Source organism: Felis catus, chromosome D4 (assembly GCF_018350175.1).
Source record: "Felis catus isolate Fca126 chromosome D4, F.catus_Fca126_mat1.0, whole genome shotgun sequence".
NCBI lineage: Eukaryota > Metazoa > Chordata > Mammalia > Carnivora > Felidae > Felis > Felis catus.
In genome coordinates this window covers 12,057,766-12,079,788 of record NC_058380.1, presented here as the reverse complement: position 1 = coordinate 12,079,788, position 22,023 = coordinate 12,057,766, and the positions used below count along the sequence as shown (strand labels likewise).

General features: G+C 51.4%; 1 protein-coding gene and 1 long non-coding RNA gene across 8 annotated transcripts in view; one reads left to right on the top strand and one right to left on the bottom strand.

Annotated features, from left to right (window-relative positions):
• Positions 1–4,404, top strand: part of APBA1 (amyloid beta precursor protein binding family A member 1) — a 206,265-nt gene extending 201,861 nt beyond the window's left edge. For 6 of the 7 annotated variants that reach the window (XM_023243334.2, XM_023243338.2, XM_023243333.2 and 3 more), the window contains one exon: positions 753–4,404. In XM_023243334.2, coding sequence (XP_023099102.2) covers positions 753–824 — 72 coding nt within the window. In that variant the 3' untranslated portion in view covers positions 825–4,404. The remainder of the gene's footprint in view (positions 1–752) is intronic. The other variant, XR_006588508.1, reaches the window with a different exon arrangement.
• On the bottom strand, positions 2,397–21,330 carry LOC111557610. The gene is made up of 7 exons (XR_006588509.1): positions 17,943–21,330; positions 11,459–11,511; positions 10,691–10,866; positions 9,913–10,147; positions 6,835–8,625; positions 4,686–5,104; positions 2,397–4,064 (listed from the first exon to the last, which is right to left on the bottom strand). It is a non-coding gene; the product is annotated as an uncharacterized LOC111557610 (long non-coding RNA).
• Positions 21,331–22,023: the final 693 nt, after the last annotated feature.

The following is a 22,023-nucleotide window of genomic DNA, read 5'->3' as shown; positions in this document are numbered from 1 at the left end:
GTGCCTGGGGGACCCCGGCCTCGCGCTTGCGCGGCCCCACACAGGCCTTCCAGGCAGCGTCCTTTGTGGTTCAAAACCCTGCTCGACAGGCAGAACCGTCAGACTCAGGCCAGAGGTCACCCACTGCCTAGCGGCAACCGAGAGCGACTCCTAGAAACAGGATTCACTCTCTCCAGCGTTATTTGCTCACCTTTTCTTCTCAACTCTCAGCCTCATTATTGTGGCTTCCCCCCCCCCCCCCCCCCCCGGGGCCTGTCCATTCTTCCAGTTAATGTCACCACACCTGCTGGGCCATGGAAATCTCAGATTGACGTCTGATAGATGGACCAGGCCTCCAGGGGCAGCTCCGGGCTCCAGCCTCCAGGTGGATGGCTGTTCCAGGGCCCGCCTCCTGAGCCACCTGACCCCCTGGGGGAGGGGTCCCGACCCACCGCCACTACCTACTGCCACTCTCCCTTGCTTTTACGGGATTTTCTCCTTTTGCCTTGGCTGCGAAACAAAGCTTCCCCGGTTTTCACTGCGCACTCTGTGCCACCCCACACGTTTTAGAAAGCCCGTGGATCCCTCTCTTCCTGGAGGCCTCAGTCAGGTCCCTGTGGCTGGTGAGGGGCGATCTTCAGAGCTCCCCCACCACCCCGCCGTGGTTAGAGGTGCTGCCCCCCCCCCCGGCGCAACGGGGGGCCATGGCCACACAGCCACACCCCACCCCACCCCGCAGCCTCAGTCCTGCTGATGCACGTTTCTGCCCTCAGATTCACATGAAGACGATGCCGGCTGCCATGTACCGACTGCTGACGGCCCAGGAGCAACCCGTTTACATCTGAGGCCGTGCCCCCCCGCCTGGCGGCTTGCATGGAGGACTGTCCTCACTCGTGGTGTGTTTCTCGTGCTGCATCTGTGTGCCCACTGAGACATTTCCCTCTCACGCCCAGCACCGGTTCTACACAGGAAGCGAAGAGTCTGCAGACCTCTTTACTCTCTCTCCAGTTTGCTTTTTTTTTTTTTTTAACACCCAGAAAGTTTTGTACACACGCCCTTGAGGGTAGAGAGCAGCCAGTACCCACCGGGTGTCTGCCCAGACCATCCTGAAGGGCCCCCGGGGGTTCCCAGGAGGACCGTCACGGCTCCAGGGGAGTCCTCCCTTCCCCCACGAGGTGCTCCTGGGGGGACAGTGAAGGAGCTGAGTCAGCAGTGCCTACAGTCCAGCCGCTGGTCTTGGCTCTGATTGGCTCAGTGTATGGGAACACGGTGTATCAGCAGAGACCAGCTGTGTCTTTCAGGGTTTGCCCTGCCCACCCCACTGGACTTGGGGCTCCACACCCCTCCGCCCAGAATTTCTGAGCCAACCTTATGCCTCTTGTGTAACTACTTTCAGTTTCGACATAATTGCGTTCTTAAAGGTGAGCCTTCTGCCCCAAGGGTAGGAGGGAGACGGCCTGGGACCAGGGTGCCATCTTGGTGCAGAGAGCTCTGCAGGTCCTGGGGCAGCCCAGCCGCCTCAGGCTGTGCTGAGGTCACCAACCAGCCGATAGACATGGGCAGGTACTTCCTTCCTCCCTCTCTGCCACACACGTACGTATACAGCCTCTCTTGTGTATGTATCGCCCTCGCCTCCTTCCCTCACCAGTGAGGCACACAGAGCCCTTGGAAAGCCCACCTCGCCTCTCCACGAGGTCCCTTTCCCTGGCAGGTGAGGCCTGCAGGGGCTGCTCAGCCTTGTCCAGGGCGAGATTCCCCCCCCTACCCCCCCCCCCCCGCCCCGAGGCCTGGCCCCACCAGCGCCGCCTTGGCTCAGGGTCCTAGTGGACTCCCTTCGTGCCCCCACTCCACACTCACCCTGGGGGTCTCGGAAGGACGGACTGCTCCCGTGGAGGAAGAGAACGCAGATGCAGTCGTGTTAGGCTTCCTGGCCCAAGGTAAGACCAGCTTTCCTCTCTGCTCAGGGCCACGTGGCAGGATGGGATTCGAGAGGCCAGAATAGTAATAAACGACAAAACTAAGGAGACAAGGATGACCTCACACGATGCCTAAGCATCCCCAGATGTGTTCTGGAAACATCAGCTTGCTGCCTGGTGGGTCTGAGAGCGCTTGCACTTGGGTGAGATGCTGCGTGCTCTCACCAGGTGCCTCATGTTGTGGATTCTGTCTCAGTTCATGCAAATGTTGTAGTGATACTATCCTGAGCCAGTTTCCAATTACTCTTGGTCCAAAGAGCATTTTGTTTTCACGTAGGTGGGTGTGGGTTGGTTTGCTTTTTTTTTGTTCCATTTCATTCATGACCTCAGCAGAGACAGGGGAAGAGAAACTAATATATTTTGTAATATTAAGAGTCCCTGCTCTCTGCACATGGGATATTTATGTTGTATCTGTGGAAACAGGAATTCGGTGAGCATCTGTGGACTGGCTCATGTATTTATTTGTTGGAGGGATTTCGGGGAGGGAGACACATAAAAAAAATCAGAACAAGAGACTAGCCCCAGATGACTGTGCAGTGTGTTCCCCTGGGATTTCTGTACCTCAGGGTTTCTGTGAGTCAGGAAAGCCGAGTGTTCCAAAGGCATCAGTGGTCGACCCTCAGTTTGTAGTATAAACCTTAATAAAGTAGGGGCTGCCCCCTCTGCAGGGGAGCCAGCCTGGACAGTCCAGGACCCCTGGACTTCAGAGGAGGCTCAGCCCCACGCAGCCCGAATCAGCCAGAACCATGGCCCCAAGTTCTCAGTTTACCCACCTGTAGTGTGTCTGACAATATAGTCAAGGACTCAAGTCTTGTGTCGCTCTTCCCTCTGCCAAAAAGAGAGAGTAGAACAGGAACAAAGCATTAGTGGTGGGGTGTGAGGCCTCGAGCCTTGGAAGGTCATGGGAGGGGTTCATGCCTGTCTGGTCCCAGGGTGACCACTCGGGCCACTTGCCCCAGCCCCGGGACAGAGGCCGATACGCGATGGGCCAGCAGTCCCTACGCAGCCTGCCAATATCACAATTAGGCATCTTCACCCAAAGGAGAGGGGACAGAGAACACAGATTCTGCCGCTATGGCACAAAAGTCTTAGAACGTTTGACGAGTGCCGCAAAAGCCCATTTGGTAAGAGCTGCTGGAAGACCAGCATCTTGTAGCAGAAGAGTGAGGTTACTTGTCCACCACCTACCTTCTGTTACTGAAAGTGGCTCTGCACACCCAGATACTCTCATTCCCGGAGCTCGGTACAGGTTCACCTGGAGTGTATTCTTGGCCCTGCTCGCGTCGGATGGAGGGAGTTAAGCGTTAGTAACTCCGTGTTTGAAAATCCATAGGACGTGGTGGTCTCTTCTGGCATCCCAGTATATATAGTTATATATGTAAATATCTGAATACCCCCACCCCCACCCCGTCACGGGGAACACTATGTACAGAGCAGCCTTCCCCAACAGGGCCCAGGCAAAAAGCCACTCTTGCTGCTTGGCTGGGACGTGCTGGTGACTCAGCTTCGGGGACAGGTTCTCAGCTTCGTCTACCCGTCCTGGTCCAGCCAGGATGCACCAGAACGCATCCTGTCTCTGCCTTCTCACACGGGAGCATTTCAGGGAGCCACCGTCAGCCTTGGGTTCACAAGAGGAGGAGACCCCCAGAGACCAAGGCCTGGAGTGCACGCCCTCCCCAGAGCAGGCTCCTTGGGGCCTGGAGCCCACCATGGAACAGCGGCCTCAGAGAGTCCCAGACTAAACGACTACCTCCCCCATCACTTCTGCCGCCCCTGAGGCCCCCCCATTCGCACCCAACGTCCCCATCTGCACGCTGAGGAAACCCATCCACACGCCTTTCTTGGGTCCCTCGACCCAGTGGTGTGGCTGTGACCAATGTTTACAACCAAGGGCCACCTCCTTTTAGACCTGTTTACTCTCCCTCTTCCAAGGCCGCTTGCTGGTTTGAGCTTCGTGTCTGTCTGCGCCTTCCCTGGCTTGGGCCCTCTGGAGCACACGACCCGACTCTTGGCCCCCCTCCATCACAGCAGGGCGTGAGGACCACGTGGGAAGGAAATTTCTTGTACATATTCAGCACAGCCCCTAGAGTCTGAACTTGTACTATTGTTCTGTAAAGAGGGTGAAATAGAGCTTATTGTAAAGCTTGGGACAAGTAGAGTATTGTATTTGTAACAATATTGTTCTTTGTATACACAAAACTCAATGATCTCTATATATAAATATAAATTATATAAATAAAATATATATACACGTGAGCCCGGAATGATGGCACCACACACCCACTGAATGTACTTGCTCCGACAGTCTGGTCACCGGCCTGGCCCGCCCTCCCCTCCTCTGTACCGTTTTGGGGGTTGTGATGTATTTAATGTGTTCTCTTCCTTGATTTCACTGAACGCTAATGTCTGTAAGAGTCGCTGCAACAATAAACAAGAACTTCGCCTCTTGGCCCAGTGTCGTGTTGTTTCGGGGGAGGGACAGGACGCCAGGCGGGGGAAAGATGGCATCTTGTTCCCTGCAGGCCCCCTCCTGGCCCGCCCGTCAGGCCAGCACCAGGTGGGTGCCACAGCGGCTGGGCCTGCTCTGGCCCCCGTCAGCAAGCCCCCTGCAAGGGTGCTGTCCCCTGGGGGATGACTGTCCCCTGGGAGTGGGGTCTGGCACCCGACACTTTCCCCCTCGGCATGATCTCCACCACAAGTTGCGGGACTAGAGAAAAAAATTCCACTCACCTATCCCGCCACACACAGATCCCTCCTTCTCGTCTTTGCTCTAGAACTTCCCCTTGCACTGTGATCCTCCAGGCTGGCTTCCTCATCTGCCGCAGGGCGTCTATCTCATGGGGACCGTGTGAGCGTCAGCTAATGCATTCAGAGCATTTGGAATCCCACGGCTCGCAGAAGGGCTCAGAAAGGGCAGGCCGCTCTCATGAAAGCACCGTCTTTCGTGGGCGCCACAGACACGGGTCTGCATCAGCTGCCTGGGACTTTGGAGCAGCGGCCACAGCTCAAGAAGGTCCCGGAGAACATAGGCGCTGGCGGTGTCTCTGCTCCGTTCACGTGACCCCAGGACACGGGAAGCCCCAGCTTGGCTGGCAGAGCATCATGAACTGATGTATTCGATTTCATCCCACAAAGGCATGTTTAAATTCCTGGTTAAAAAAGAAAAAGACACCTCTGGAACTTCAGGGTGTAACTTCTTAAAAGTTAAAAATAGGACTGTCCTACAAATACAGGATGAACATGTCAAAGATTTATCAACTCGTTGATGAGGACACAAGTGAAATGATAAAGCTGGTCCAAAGAGCATTTCGAGGTCCCGAGCGTTTTTAGAGATTTAAAAAGCGATGTTAGATTAAAAATGCTAGGTTAGCTGGCCTGTGTCTTTTGTATGCCATCATTTGTATGTCTTGTTGGGGGCAAAGGGAGGGTTCCTGGACGGGGTTCAGTGCTGTGCAGAAAGAGAAAGCGTGGAAAAGAGCACATTCATACCATCATTCTTCACGAGAGTGGGGCAACCCACGCATCTACCAACAAATGAATAATGTATAAATATACATATAATGGAATATCATACAGCCTTAAAAAAGCAAATTCTGACACATGCTACAACATGGATGACGCTTGAAGACCTTATGCTGAGTGACATAAGCCAGACCCAAAATGACAAATACTCTATGGCTTTTACGAGACAGCCGGAGCAGATTCATAGAGACAAAAAGAACAGCCATTGCCAGGGGGTGGGGGAGGGCAGAGTAGGGGGTTATTGTTCAGTGGACGTAGGGTTTCAGTTTGGGAAGATGGAAAAAAGTCTGGAGATGGATGGCGGACATGGTTGCACCACCACGAGAAGGGACTGCATACTGCAAAACTGGAAAAATGGTTAAATAGGTGACATTTTGTTGTGTAGATTGTGTTGTGTAGTTTTTCTAAAGAAGAGTAAAGCATGGAATGGGTTCGGAGGTACTTTTTTTATGGGAGGGCTAGGAAAGGCCTCACTGAGAGGGAATGTGGGAGGTTCCTGGGGATGTCTAGGCGGTCAGTGTTCCAGGCTGAAGGGACAGCACACACAAAGGCCCTGAGGCCAGATCTTGCAGGGAGTGTTGGAGGCGGCGCTAGCGGGCCTGTGTGGCTAGAGCTGAGCAAGGGAGGCAGCAAAAAGCTGGAGATGAACTCGGCAGGGTAGGGGTGATGGTAATAGATGTAGACAGTTGGGAAAAAACTCTGGTGCTGCATGCAAACACATGCACACACGCACCCCTAATTGTTTCCACACATAACCCACACACACAGCTCTCACTCATCACCTCCTCTGAGCTCACATCCCGAAACCACCCCTTTTTGAGAGAACCAACTTGGCAGGAGCTGGGATTTGGCGCCCTCTGGTGGAATAACATAAGAAATGCCCAATCCAGACAACCACCTGCAATGCCAGATGGTGGTGAGTGAATGAGGAATCTTAGCCACCCGTCCCAGGCCCGTCTCTTCCAAACGAGGAGTAGGACTTGCCCGAAGCCACACGGTCAGGAGTCGGCTGGAACCACGCTCCCTGACAGCTGCTGCTGGAGGGAGGGGGTCCTCACCTTCCTACTGGCCAGGCCTGGAGCAGCCTGGAGACCCTCTGGGGAGCACAGTGCTGTGACTTCAGCCTTGGGGCCACCCCTGGAGTCTCTGTTGGTAATTTCACCAGCTGCCTAACTACGCTGCAGCTCTCTTTCCCCTCCACTGAATAGTTTCCGAAGGGCAAGGGCCAAATCTTTCTCAGCTTTCTAGTCACGGTGGCTTAGAATCAGAAGAGTCACCGACAGGGATTCAAATTATAGCTCTGTATGACACTAACTCTGTTCTCCCTGTGCAATCTTGGGCACATGAATGAACCAACCTGAGCTGTCAAACAGGCACAGCTTGTCCCCTTGAGGCATGTCTCAGGTACAACAGAGGCAGTCACCAGGTGTGAAGTACAGGACTAGTCCTGGAGGGCAGGTGTCAGGGAATTCTTCTCAGAGGAGGTGATGTCTCTGCAGGGTTTTGAAGGTGCTGTAGGAGTTTTCCAGGTGCCATGGCTGGAGCAAACACTCCATGCAGAGGCATAGGAACCTGGAAGAATGATGAGAAGGTCCAAAAGCACTTGGTACCCCAGAAGCATAGTGCGGTGGTGGCTTTTCACCACATCAACTTGGCTAAGCTGGGTGCTTTCGTGGCTCCCACAGTGTCGTTGGGTGACCGGTGCCCACTGTTGGCTCGGACAGAAACCGTCCAGTGGCGCCTCTGTTTCATCGATGGGTTCCGAGCCCCGGACTAGGTATGTGTGCAGCCAGCTCCAACAGGTCACCACGTCACAGAGGTGGGAGGTGATAGACTCAGGGCCACTCTGTGCCCGTGGTTTCCAGCCTTTCCTTGCCCCCATTCACATCTGCTTTTCTCTACAACAGCCAGCCCTGCCCACCCAGAGGCACAGCCTTCCCTGGACTTCTTCACCAGCTCTCACAACCGCATGTGGCCTGATTCCCCACAGTAAACGCCTCCTGCATAGCGCTCAGAGTGACCAAACCCAAACAGGCAGAAAAGAGTGAAACAGAGACGGAAAAAGAGTGAAGAAGCTCAGTCTGGGGCTGATCACAGAACACTCTGGAAGGCCTGCTCAACACCGTCAACTTTGTTCCCCTGCAAGTCCTTCTGGCTGAGAATGTACAGCTCCTGGGTGCTGCGCCCACCCCTGAATTGTGGAAGACGGAAGTCATTCCTCTTTGTCATGGGATCTGGAGATGTGAGGACGTTTCCAGTCCCCTGAAGCTCTCATGAAGAACTCGTGTGGGAAAAACTACCCCAGCCCCTGGGGTCTGTGGAGGATGCAGCTGTGAGCTGCCTCCTGTCCATCCCTCTCCTCACAGCCATTGGCCAGAGCATTCCCATTGTGCTCTGAGGAAACTGAGGCTCAGAGACTCAGGAGAATACTTGGCCCAAAGACACACACCCCCAAAACAGTAATGGGTGTCCCCGGTCTGGGACTCCAGTCCCAGCCATGTCCTAAGAGGAAACTAGGAGGATAGTAGGGTGCCCTTGTGTGCGAGGGTGGGGCAACAGAGTGACATTCTCCCTCATGTCCCCAACTTCACACCTGGTCTTCAGCCTGCCAGTCAGGACGGTTTCCTGACGGGCTTCCTCGCCAGGCAGGAATGTGGAGGATGAGGAAGGATAGGTCGTTCATGGCTTTCAAGGGCCCTAACAACCACCTGACCCCACAGGGCCTCAGAGGACACCAGGCAACTGGCTCTCCTCCGGACATCCTGGGGGGCAGAGCTGCCCTCGGTGTAGGGTCCCTGTGGCCACACCTGCTGCAGACAGCTTGGCATCACATCCGCGAGAACCCACTGCCCCATTTTCAGAATTTTGCTGTTAAATACAATCCTTACTAAAATTAATGAACTTGGGTAAAAACAAAGGTAATCAGTCATCAAAACTCAGTCATTACTACCGTGTTTTACCGTTAATCCACACTCTTCCGTTTTTCCCCGCCGTCTGAACGATGGCAACACCAGCTACCAGGAAGAAGCACCTGTCTTCATGACTGACCTCAGCAACGTCACACTGAGAGCTCACAAGCGGCCGTGGGGGGGGGGGGGGTATGTGCTCCCAGATATGAGCAAACTTGATCTATTGTTTTCTTGATTGTCTAGAATTAAGAAAGTGGTGGAGAAGACATCAAGAAGAACTAAAAGTTTCGTGCCTGCAGCCACGACGTGGTGACTAGCACAGAAACATGAGGGAAGGAGTCTTTCCACACCCGACCCACCATGAGCCAATTTGGCAAAGAAGTCACTTGTGGCATGCACGGGCAGGGACGTTCTGACACACACCTCCTTCGTTTAGGATCTGTCTTACTCGTTAACATCAACGAAACCAGCGGCATGGGGCACCCGGGGGGCTCGGTGTGCCGAGCGTTGAGCGTCAACTCCTGATTTCGACGCAGGTCATGATCCCAGGGTCATGGGACCGAGCCCCACGTCAGGCTCCACACTGAGCATGGAGTCTGCTTAAGGTTCTCTCTCTCGGGCGCCTCGGTGGCTCAGTTGGCTGAGCGTCCAACTTCAGCTCAGGTCATAATCTCACGGTTTGTGAGTTCAAGCCCCACATTGCGCTCCCTGTTGTCAGTGCAGAGCCTGCTTGAGATCCTCTGTCTCCCTCGATCTCTGCCCTTCCCCCGCTCACCCTCTCTCTCAAAAGCCAAAGCATTAAAAAAAAAAAAAAAAAAACTCTCTCTCTCCCTCTGCCCCTTCCCTGCTTGTGTGCACACATAAGCGCTCTCTAAAAGAAAAAATATTAAAAATTTTACAAACCTCGGCTAACATTCATATCAGAGTGGCACTCATTTTTCGGTGACGTCAGTGACATCTCTACTGATTGGAATAGGGGATAAAGTTATTGTACTTTGTGTGCTCTATATACATCCTTTATGCGAGTTACTCTATAGTGTGTGTGGCCCGGGAAGCACTCTGCCCCCAGAGAGCCGGCCGTTAACCCCTTCCCAGCACACCTGCTCCAGGCCAGCTCTTCAGTCAACTTGGGCCGTCCCCAAGCTTACTTTGTGGAGAGCTGGTCTGCAGATCTTTATTTAAAAAATAAATAATGTTCTTATGGCCCATTTGGGAGCAAACAGTTAAGGTGTCAAGGAGTCTTGTTAGGTATCTGTCACAGCAGGGGACAGGCTCTGGCTCGGTGAGGAGAGGGACACATTCTGGGGAACATCTGAGGGTCCCTTCGGTGCGCTGGCCTCGGGGGCTCAGAGCAGGCTCCCGCCCGGCTTCCGACTCTAAAGGCTGCAACTGCATCACTGACGTGGTTCAATGTCAACAGTGCAAACTGATCTCTTTATCCATCACCCTCCCCGCACATCCTCACTGGAAACCCTCTAATACTCCATCGCTCCTAGTAACTTACCAACAAAACACTTAACACTCACCGGGGTTTCATGAATTCCAGCCGGTCCCACTAGCACCCACTAGCAGGTAAGCAGATGTTACCTCCATTTCACTGATAAAGAAACTGGCCTCAGATGTGGTAGGTAATTTGCCCGAAGGACCAGAAGCAGTGATTTCCCCTCAACCCTGTCTTGCCAGTGGCTGGCTGTGCAGTGCCTTCCCCTGTTTTCTGCGGGGCCATGTGGTCACCGGTATGGCCCGCGGGTACCCAGGCACCTGAAATACCAAGCAGGATGCTGCTCGTGTAAGATGTCACCTACAGGGAGCCTGGGGGTGGGTGGGCAGCTACCTGGGACAAGGGGGCCAGGAACAGGATGCCAGGGGCCACGGAGAATAGTCAGCCCACCGTTTGGCAGGAAAGGTTGGTGAACGTTAGGTTTGGGGGCCCGTGCCGTCCAGACAGGAGCAAGTCTGTTTCCGATTGCCTTTTATTTCACCTATTTCACTTTTCACTCAAGAAGAGTTCCAGGGGAAGGGGCTCGCACAAGTAAACACCAGCTTACCTTCTACCCTGCCCGCTCCCTCAGCGCACTCCTCCAGCTGGGAGCACGGCTTGGTGCCAGTCACCGTGCTGGAGCGGGACACAGAGGGTGGGGGCTAGTCCCGTGCCCTGGGGGTGCACAGCAGGGACATGCCAGCTGCCGTGTGGCCCGGGGACTGGGCCAATGCATGGGATCTGGTTCCCTTTCACCCTGGATCCCCAACAGCACCGAGGCATCTAGTAAGTTACCTAAGCTCGGTGTGCTTTGGTGGCCTCACCTGAGAAATGGAGACAATGACCATGCTTCCCTCAGAGGCTGGCTCTCGAGAGTAAGAGAGAAAGCAGATGAGATACACGGAGCAGCTAGCTAGCTCCTGGCCGTGGAAACACTCCACGGCGTTAGCCATGCTTCTCCTAGGAAAGTCTCAGGGGCCGACATCCTCGTCTGGCGTCCCTGTAGGAAAACACAGAACAGCCCTGCCTGAAGGTGGGCCGGGGTCTCTGGGCAGCGCCTGGCTGTCCTGGCCGGCTGTCCTGGCCTTCTTCAGCCCAGGCCAGCTTGCTGGGCCCATCCGTGACATTCTACAGCCACCTGGTGGGCCATATGGGAACAGAGCAACTCATTCAATAAACTCCGGACTCTGCTCCCAGAGCAAAATGCATGTGTAGACTCACTCCCCATAGATTGTCCAGGGCCTGCGTTTTCCAGATTTCTCTTTAGTAAAAAAGAGAACAGTCATTTGGTGTTCCCTTGGTTTATCTATAGTGGGTGAGATTGGGGGCAGGGGGGCAGGGATAAACCCTTCCCATTTTACTGCTTGGCTCAAGTTGTTTTCATTAAAAAACCCGTTAGGTGCAAAGAAGACACCGGGCTACGGTCTGGAGATGAGAGAGGGTCTCCACCGACTCCAGAAGCTTCCATCCCATGCAGTAGCTCTCACTGGCCAGGGTTCCAGGGGTCCCAGCCAATCTGGCCAGGAGGTAGTATGTTTCCTAGGCTGGCACTCCACAGCTTGGGACACCAGTGAGCCCCCAGTGCAGCTTACCCTGGTGAGGTGGGGACATCAGCCCGGAAGCCACGAACAGAGTGATGTAGTTCCTGAAAACAAACCAACAAATCACGTGGAAATGGAATCCTTAAGAATGGACTCTAACTTTAAATGAACCGAGAGAATGTACGATTGAAAAGAGTCAAGCCACCAAATGCCTTTTACTAAATGATGGCAGATCTGATGTTCCCTGGAGGTAAATGGAACACTTGAGTTCTTTATTTAGATTCAACAAGCATTTACTCAGTATTAATACCGTGCCAGGAGCTGTGAACAAAACAAAACCCCTGCCCTCCTGCAATTTATATGCTAATGGAAGAGACAAAAACCAAACGAGTAAAATATATAGTTATGATGTGTGCTAGGGATAAATATTAAGCAACCAAAGGATGGAAGTGCCAGGGGAATGCAGTTTTGGAGAGGGTGCCCAGGAAAAGGCCTCGGTGAGAAGGGAATAGGTGAGGGCAGCAAAACACAGAGATTTCACAAAGCATTGCAGGCAAGGAGATGGTAGGTACAAAGGTCCTGGGGCGTGTTCAGCACAGTGAGGCAGTCGGAGCAGAGGGCAGGAAGGAGAGGGTAAGACCACCATGTCAGGGATAACCCTAAGTTCGGTATGTGGGTCCCTGTAAGTGGGCTACGGATTCTGGCTTTTATTCTGAGTCAGGTGGGAGCCACTGGAGGGTTTAGAGCAGAGGAGGAAATTGATCTGGATTTTATTTTAATAGGATTGCTCCACCTGCTGCCAAGAAGGGAGTGAGGAAGAATACAGATCTTTGACTCTTGCCTCCTTCTTTCTCCCATATCCAGTTAGCCCAAATGTTTGTCACTTCTGCCTCCGAAGTATTTAGTCCTCCCAGTCAGGTTTTCAAGACCATCCTTCTGAATCATGTTAGCCAGTCCTTATTTAAAATCAGTGTTTAATCTTGGGGCCCCTGGGTGGCTCAGTCAGTTCAGTGTCTGACTTCAACTCAGGATATGATCTCACTGTTTGTGAGTTGGAGCCCTGTGCGGGGCTCTGTGCTGACAGTTCAGAGCCTGGAACGGGCTGCAGATTCTGTGTCTGCCTCTCTGTCTGCCCCTCCCCAGCTCACAGTCTGTCTCTGTCTCTCTTACAAATAAACATTAAAAAAAATTTTAAATAGAATCAATGTGTAATCTTTATATACAAGCGATTTTTCTGATTCCAAAAGTAATGCAAATTCCTGTGAAATGTTGGAAAAATTTAGACAAGTAGAAAAAGGGACGCCTGGGTGGCTCAGTCAGTTAAGCATCCAACTTGGGCTCAGGTCATGATCTCATGTTCATGGGCTCGAGCCCCTCGTTGGGCTCTGTGCTGACAGCTCAGAGCCTGGAGCCTGCTTTGGATTCTGTGTCTCCCTCTCTCTGTCTTCCCCTCCTGTGCTCATTCTCTCTCTCTCTCAAAAAATTTTAAAATTTTTAAAAAAAGAAAAGTAGAAAAAAGAAAATGGCAATCACATGTAATCTCAGCACCTAGAGAAAATGACTGTAAACATTTTGCTACCTTTCTGTTCAGACTATATACTGTGCACTGTGCTGTATTTCCTAAATCCTTTTACTTACATTATATTGCAAACTCTTCCCCATGTCATTAAGAATTTCTTTGAAAACACTTTTTAATGGATACACATTATTCTATCACATTTGCCAATTTAAAAGGTTTTAATGCAAGGAGTTTTAACTAGGCTGCTTAATTAGGCTTATTTCAATTTTCTCTTGCTATTTTTTTGTTGTATTAAAAAACTTTTTTTAATATTTTTGAGAGAGAGAGAGAGAGAGCGAGCGAGCATGAGCAGGGGAGGAACAGAGAGAGAGAGGGAGACACAGAATCCAAAGCAGGCTCCAGGCTTTGAACTCTCAGCACAGAGCCCGATGCGGGGCTTCAACTCACCAACCGTGAGATCACGGCCTGAGCCGAAGTTAAACACTCAACCGACTGAGCCACCCAGGCGCCCCTGTCTTGCTATTTTTCAACTGTACTGTGATCATTATCTTTGTTCTTAAATCCTGTCCTGATAGTGTTAGCAATAACAGCTCCACAGGGGTCCGTGTTTTCGGTTTCCTCCGCTCCAACCTATGCTGCCTGGGACCTGGGAGCTCTTTCCAGGGCTCCCCTCCAACCCAACTGCCTCAGCCTGGGATTCCAGGGTCTCTGTAAGTGGATCCTAACCCTCGTCCTGCATCATCTCCTGCAACTGTTCCCTGCTTCTGGAACCACCTGTCCTCCAAACACAACTTCTCCCACCACCAGGACTCTTCTTCCTCTGCCTGGAACACCAGCCACCCCATTCCTGCCAGTGGAAATCCCCTGCGGCCCTCCGTGTCCCCGCCCAGAGCAGAAGGCTCGCTGCCTTGTGACGCCTCGGGTACTTTTCACAGCCTGTTGCACAGCACGCCGTGGTGCACGGCTCAGCTGCCTCTCTGCCCTGCTATTCTGGGAGGGCCGTGTGGTCTCGCTCATTTCTTTCCCCGTTAGACCTAGCACAGTGCCTGGAACATGGTACTCAGAACATGGTGTATTCAAGCAATGGTCACCACTGGGCTAGAAGCTTACAAAAGTGGCAGGAACCTCACTGTCTGAGGCCAGCGACCCCACCGCCTCCACGTAAGCGGCTGTGGCAGGAGCCACATCTGAATCTGACCGTGTCTCATGACGTCTGCTGCGTCCTCCTTAGAACCACCCACCCACCACGGTCACCACTCCCTGGGTAATTGCAGCAGCCCCCTGTCTCCTTCCCTCCTCCTCCCCGTCTGAACAGTGGCCAGAGTGAACCCATTAGCATGGCAAAATCATGTTAAGCCCCTGCTCAAATCCCTTTAAATGGGCTCCATCCCACATAGACTTAAAAACCAAGAACCCTGGCCTCCTCTCTGACCCGTTTTCCCATCCACCGTTCCCGTGCTCTCTCCATCCTAACCAGAACACTTCATCAACACACACCAAGAACATTCCTGCCCCAGGGCCTTTGCCCTTGCTGTGCTCCCTCCCAGGAGCCCTGTGGCTCACTCTCATCTCAGGTTTCAGCTGAAATGTCACCTGAGCAAAGAGGATTTCTCTGAGCAGGTCCTCTGATACAATGCAGCAAGACCTCATCTGTTTTCTCTGTCTGGGGGCAGCGGCCCCTGTCACCTCCTATCCTTTCATCGTGCTTTATTTTTCTTCATAGTCCTTATCACTATTGCTGTTGTTTTAATCATTTCTTTATTATCTGGCCACTCTCACTCAAATCAAAGCTCTCTGAGCCCAAGGACGGGGTGGAATGTGTTTTGTTCTCTGCCTCATCCCCAGTTCCTGGAACCGCACCCACCATCTAGTTGTCACTTGATAAATATTTGCCAAGGGAGTGAGTGAATGAATGCGGGAATGAGGGCAACCGCCTCTCCCTATCCCACAGGATGAGGAGGGGCTTAGATCTCTAGGCAGAGCAAGGAGTGGGTTCCGGAGGATGACCTCAGTCTAGGCAGAATCCCTGTTCTAAGTCCCATGGCAGAGATAAATGCTGAAGTCTCCCTTTGGCACTGTGGTGGTTTTAAAAATACATGCACACGTATTTGGATACACCTTCAAAGGGTACAGCTGAATTCCCCTCCCCAGATTGTGGGCTGGACTTCACGGCTTGCTTCTAACAAACAGAAATGGTGGCTTGTCACTTCCAAGGTACAATTTAAGAAGCCTGCAGCTTCCCTCTCAGCAGTCTCTCCAGTTTTTCTCTGTCTCTCAGATCACACATTCTGGGGGAAGCTGGTTGCCTTGTTGTAAGCATCCCCATAGACAGGTCTATACAGTAAGGAACTCAAGTCTCCAGTCAGTAGCCAGTGACAAACTGAAGCCTGTCCACACCACAGGAGTGAGCCTGGAAGCCAGCCCTGAGTCCCAGGTGAGCCTTCAGCTGGCTGCTGCTCTGACTGCGTGACAGCGACCTCATGACTGTCCCTAAGCCAGACCCATCCAATCAAGCTGCTCCCAGGTTACTGACTCTCAGAGCCTGTGAGGTAGTGAGTATGTATTGTCTGAGGATGATTTGTTACACAGCCATCGGTGACTGATACAGTCAGCATGCTTTGTCCAACACCCACAAAAAGTAACCATGCACCACCAGTACTTGCCTTTCCAGGTGGCTTTCTGAAATACAAGCTTCTGAACCGGCTGCTCGGGGGAGGAGCACACGGCCAGTCCCTTCTGGGTACCAACAATGCCATGTGTGTAGTGACAAGGACAGGGGCTTCCAGGTTGGACTTGGCTGGGTTTAATCTCACCAGCTGTGTGATCTGAAGCAAGTATTTTAACGTTTCAGAAACTCCTTCTTATTGTTTATAAAACAGTAATAGTAAAACAATCAGGCATGCGGTATAGTATGGAGGTAAATTCTGCCAAGTGCTAAGCACAAGCGATGCACACACCATTACAGTTCATTCTCTTTGCAATTCTGTTTTCTTGCTACTCATGTGTCAAGGTCTTCCCTGATGACTAAGTCATCTCAAAATGCCAACGACAACTATCATGTGTAAATCCCAGGCCTTGTGTTTAAACAGAGGTGGACTTACTGTGAAGCTAGTAAAATTTCAAGTATGATGGCCCCTCAATTACATGCACCCCTTTCAAAGCCAGGTACCTAATTTTATATTCATAATTTTGTATACTTTTTCCTCAAGAGGGGTCCCTAATCACAATGAAAACATACCACACTCTATAGAATGCAATTAAAGCAATAAGAAAAATCATCACGCTACATACATTTATCAATAAAAATAAAAGGAGTTCAACTTCCAGGTCAAAACAGTTGAAAAAGAACAACAGAGTAAACCAGAAGAAAGCATAAAAAATAATAAAGATAAAAGCAGAAATTAATGAGTAGAGAAACAGTAGATGTAATTGACGAATAAAATTCTGTTAAAAAATTGATAAACTTGGGGCGCCTGGGTGGCTCAGTAGGTTAAGCTTCCAACCTCATCTCAGGTCATGATCTCACAGTCTGTGAGTTTGAGCCCCACGTCAGGCTCTGTGCTGACAGCTCAGAGCCTGGAGCCTGCTTCAGATTCTGTGTCTCCCTCTCTCTCTGCCCCTCCCCTGATCATGTTCTGTCTCTCTCTGTCTCAAAAATAAATAAAAACATTTAAAAATTGTTTTAAAAAATTAATAAACTAACCAAATCATTAGCAGGTTGGTCAAGACAAATAGGAAAGAACACAAAATGAAGAACGTCAAGGGGGAAATAACCTTTGGAACAGAAGTTTACTTTTACTTATGACTACTTCACAAGACTTCTATGCAAATAAATCTGGAAAACTATATGAAATGGATGATTTCCCAGGAAAATTAAAATTACTCCAATTGACCACCATTAGAATGAGAAAGTTTAGGGGTGCCTGGGTGGCTCAGTCTGTCAAGCGTCTGACTTTGGCTCAGGTCACGATTTCGTGGTTCATGGGTTCCAGCCCTGCAAAGGGCTCTGTGCTGATGGCTCAGAGCCTGGAGCCTGCTTCTGATTCTGTGTCTCCCTCTCTCTCTGCCCCTTCCCCACATGTGCTCTGTCTCTCTCAAAAATAAGTAAATATTTTAAAGAATTATAAAAAGAAAGTTTAAAGGGACCAACTCCATTGAATAAATGGAGATATTAAGGAACTAGCCTACACAAAAGCACCAGACTCAGAAATGTTTCCACAAGAAATTCTACCACACTTTTACAGACAAGATAATCCAGTGTTCTTAAAATGTTCCACAGCACTGAAAAGGAAGGAAAACTTTCTAATATGTTTTATGAAACAAATATAACACTGATAGCTAAACCAGAAGCAGTATAGAGAAATATATAGACCAGTACCATTCATAAATATCACTGCAAAATTTCTAAATAAAATATAAGCAAACAGTGAATCTAACATCTAACACTAAGAAAATAATTCATCGTGAATAAGTGGGATTTGTTCAAGAATGCAGTGTTGGTTCACTATTACAAATCCATTAAAACCATAGCCCATGTTAATAAATCTAAGGCAAAAAAAATCATGATTATCTTCATAAAAGCTGAGAAAAATTCGATAGCTCTTCCAAGAAAAAAGGGAGGAAGAGGAGGAAGGAAAAACCTCAAAAACTTCAAGATTGTTGTATACTTCCTTAATATGATGGAAAATATATGATTTTGTCCTAAAGATAACATCTTTATGGGAAGCATCAGAGGCATTTCCTCTAAGATCAGAAAAAAAAATCAAGGATGTCCGCTCATCTCCACTACTGTTTGTACTGGAGATATCAGCCAATGCAATTAGACGAGAGAAATCAAGTAAAGCCCTAAGAACTAGTGAATTTAGTGAATTGGGACGGTTATTGTGATGATTACCAGAACTAAGTTAATACTCTGGAAGGACTCCCAATAAATGTTAGACATTATTAATATTTTTCATTGCTACATTGGTGTTAATGTTACAATTGCTTAAGAGTGCCTGCAGGTGTTTCCTTTACCTTCTTGTAGCTCCATGCTAGGGCAGTCTGGAGAGGAACGCGCTGTCTGTGATGACAGAAGGTGGAAGACATAGGTAAAGTTCTTGAATTCTGATATTTGTAGCTTAGGTGATCCTCAGCAAATGAATTAACCTCTCTGGATGTTGGGCTCCTCATCTATAAAACGAAGAGGTAGGCCTCTGTCCCTGACACCTCTGATACTGTGGTTTATGATTTCTTGTTGAAAACCCACTTGCCTCCACCAAACAGATACGGAAGCAGTGGGAGAAACTGCTCCTACCAAAAGCAAAGTAATCCAGCAACTCTCCTTGCATGGAGCCCTTCCTGTCTGATAGGTGTCCCCCCTCCCACCATGAAATGGATCCTTTTGCATTCATGCTCAGTATCTGCAGACACTGGAAGAAGTCTCCATCCACCTGGGTCCTACAGCCACCTTTCAAAAGAGAGGAACTAGGATTCATCCAGAATTTTGGCCCTAGCTCCTTTGTTAGGGCAAAACACAAAGGATCCTGCCAGCTGTGGGCATGAAAAGAAGCTTCCTGCTGAGACGATGACATGCCTGAGGCCAAGGACACAGTGTGGCAAGAGGTGCTCTTTCAAAAGAAAAGGTGCTCGTCAGGACAAAGACTCTCTCCTTGGCCAAACTTGAATTGGCTCCTCTGAATCCTCTTTCTGACCAGGCTCCAACCTTGAGCTCTGTCCTTGGTTTTAACAAGGATCCTGCTGGGGCAGTATAGCGAAAAACCCTACTCCCTCTCCCAACCCTTGGTATCTGATCACCATGGCCTGCCTTCCAAAGAGTCCTAGTGAGTTGGTCTAGCAAACATCCCGCAGCCCTGATGTCTCCTCTTGTCATTTTCCGTCCACTGACCCCACCCTGCTCCCTGGCACTTGTCCTTGTAGTCAGAGTTGAGCCTGATCTGTCTCCCCTACTGCAAAACGCCACTGCAGTTTCTCCTGAAATAAGTCTTCCTGCCCATCTTTAACAGGTGTCACGAATAACTTTTCTTTAAAGGATTTCCAAGATGGTAACCACCTGCTCTGCCACAAGCCCAGGTGGGCAGAGCTCTGCCCTGCGGCTCTGACCTTGTCCGCCAGGACCTGTTTCACAGTCAAGGATGAAGGATCCTTCAAACCATCCTGATAAATCAGGCCCAGGACCTTCAGTCTTCCCAGGTGACCAAAAGACCGTCCCTTGGGGTCAGGGAGCCGTTCAGCAGCAGCCCAGAGAAATGTAACTTGCATTTATTATTTGCATACTTTATTTGCCCCCTCTCTCCTCTGAGCAGTCTTTCCCCAGCACCTGGCCGGCTGCCTGGACTCTGGAGCTCAATAAACACCTGCTGAGTGAGTGGGAGGGTGATGGCGCCTTCAGGGAGAGAGAAATGGAAGCAATGTGGTGCCTTGTGGCCCCAGACTTGGCTTCCCTTGCAGCAGCGGCAGGGAGGAAAACCACGTAAACAAAGATGCCCTTGTCCGGGTCCCTCCCTCACCCCCTTCACTGTTCTCTTCTGCACCCTCCTTTGGTGGGGGGAGCAGGGGGGTGGCGAGGGTGGAGATGTGCTACTTTGTTCTGTTTCCCCAAAAGCTGGGTGGAGACAGGAGCTACTTCTCTCCTCTGCCAGCTCTCCCGAATCCTGAGGGGCTTGCCAAAGCTCTTCTCTGTGACTGCAGCCTCAGAGACACGTGGGTGCGGAGGGAAGGGTGTCTGCCCATCTTCCCACTCCCAGGCTTCCTCATCCGTGTCCCCAGGGCCCCGCACACAAAACAGACTCAGGGCTGAAAGTGGGGCTAGGGGAGGAATCCCAACATGCCCCGCTTAGAGTGCAGGCCACTGACCCAGGCCAAGAACGCTTTGTTCCTGGCCCCTGACAAGAGCAAGTTCTGGAAATGCAGCGCTGGGGCGTGAGATGCGGATGGGGGGGGGGGGGCGGTACATGCCTAGGGGCCGGAGCTGTAGGAGAGATCTCCGTACTTGGTGTTCAATTTGCTCTAAACCTCAAACTGCTCTAAAAAAAGTAAAGGCTGGGAGGTTACATCTTTGTGTTTTTTTCCTTACTACGATTTCATTTTCCTGGTCAATCAGTACTGTGGACTGAATGTTCACGTCCCTCAAAGTCCATCTATTGAAGCCTTAATACCAAGAGTGATGGTATCTGGAGGCAAAGCCTTTGGCAAATAATTGGGTTTAGGTGAGGTTATGAGGGTGGTGCCCCCACGATGGGATTAGTGCCCTTAGAAGAAGAAAAAGAGGAACGGACTTCTTTCTTCCTTCCCGCCTGCCCTCTCTCCCCCTCCCTCCCTTTCCACTACAGGAGGACACAGCAAGAAGCCCACCATCTGCAAGCCAGGAAGGGGGGTGTTCTCACCCGACACCAAATCTGCTAGCACCTTGACCTTGGACTTCACGGGCTCCAGAACTGTGAGAAATAAAGCTTCTATGTCTCCAGTCACCCAGTCTTTGGTAGGCTGTTGTAACAGGCCTAGTCAACTAACACAGTTTTCACTCAGTCTATAATTCACAAAATCTTTTGGTCCATGACAGACGGGAGGGGGGAAAAAAATTAGTCCTTCATCCCCAATAGTCTGAGAAGCTCTGACCTGCACCCATAGCCCTGGTCCTGGAGCCAGAATTACTGGTCTCCTTCTGCTCTGAGACTCAGTTTCCTCAAGTGCAAACTGGGGGGTGTAGATGGATTGGACCTGCCCAGTGCAGCTGTTCAGCAAATGCCTGGTTCTTTTGGCAAATATGGGCAGCCTTGTGCCGTTCCGGCCACGGACCCCTCTCCCTAATCTCACCGTTGGGTAGGCTGTTCCAAAGAAAGCAGGTCTTCAAAGAAATTCCGCCAGCCAGACACAAACCCTCACTGGTTTGTCTGTGCAGAACAGCTTGGAACCTTGGGAAAGTCCCACTCGGTCTTCAGACACTTGGACACACAGCTTGTGTGAAAGGGTGAGGTACAGATGCCAACATTATGAAGGAGCAGCCCGTGTCCTGATCCATCCCAGGACAGTCTCACGAAGTGGGGACCCGATTCTTACTCCCCATGGGAGCAGAGGCGATGGTAGCCACGCGAGGCTCCTGCCCAGCCACACGTCTTGTACCTCGCCAGTGAAAATGTATTTTAAAAACCCCTCACGCCAATCAGTCAACCCTCTGGGGTCATTCTGATAACTACATTTGAGGTGCTTTGTCACCACCTCTGTGGTCCTCCAAGGCTAGAGAGGCGGACGCTGTCTGCACGTGAGGTGCCCACCCCCCTTCTCTGAGCCTTCCGGGTGAGGAGGCCCTCAGTGGCAGTTGGAGGTAATGGTACAGGAGGGGAAGAAGACGGATGCGGCTAAAGACAATGCCCTCCCAGAATGGGAGAGATCATAAACCTAGAGATGTGAGAAAGGCCAGGCCCTCCCGGCCCCCCCCACCCCCACCCCAGGGAAGCGGACCAACCCCCAGTGGGCAGCTGCGAGGGCTTCTAGAAAAATGAAGAGATTGCTTGCTGCCACAGAGAGTCCAGTGCCTGGGGGTGGGGGAGGAGAACAGAGAAACTGCAGGTGGGGAAGCCGCCGTCAACCTCCTCCACAAACACAGGCCGCCCGCCCCAGAGCAGCCTGCCAGCCCCCCAGCTCTCCCTCGTGTCCGGCTCTGCTTCCACAGCCAGTGCTCCCCACCCACCCCAACCAGCGCCTCCAAACGGTCTTCCCCCCTCTTCCTTACTCAGCCCCTCCAGGGGCCCCGCTGCAATTCCCACCCTGGCCTGGCCTGGCCTGGCCTGGCCTGGCGGCTTGCAGCCAGGGGAGTCTGTGCTTCCGTCAGCCTAGCTAGAGGCCTCAGCAAGCACTGCGTGAAAGAAACGGGAAATGTCAGACTGCACCTGTTCGGGAGGTGGAGAGAGACCGTGGCTTCTGGAGGGGCTGCTCGGGCGGGCACGACATCTCTACCACTGAAGGGCTGAGGGACCTTGAGCAAGTTACGGAACCTCATCTTCCTCATCTGTAAAATGGGACCAGGAAGAGCACCCACCTCTTTGGCCGTCGGGAGGTGAACCGAGAGCTTGGGAGTCCCCCTACCACAGTCCCCGGA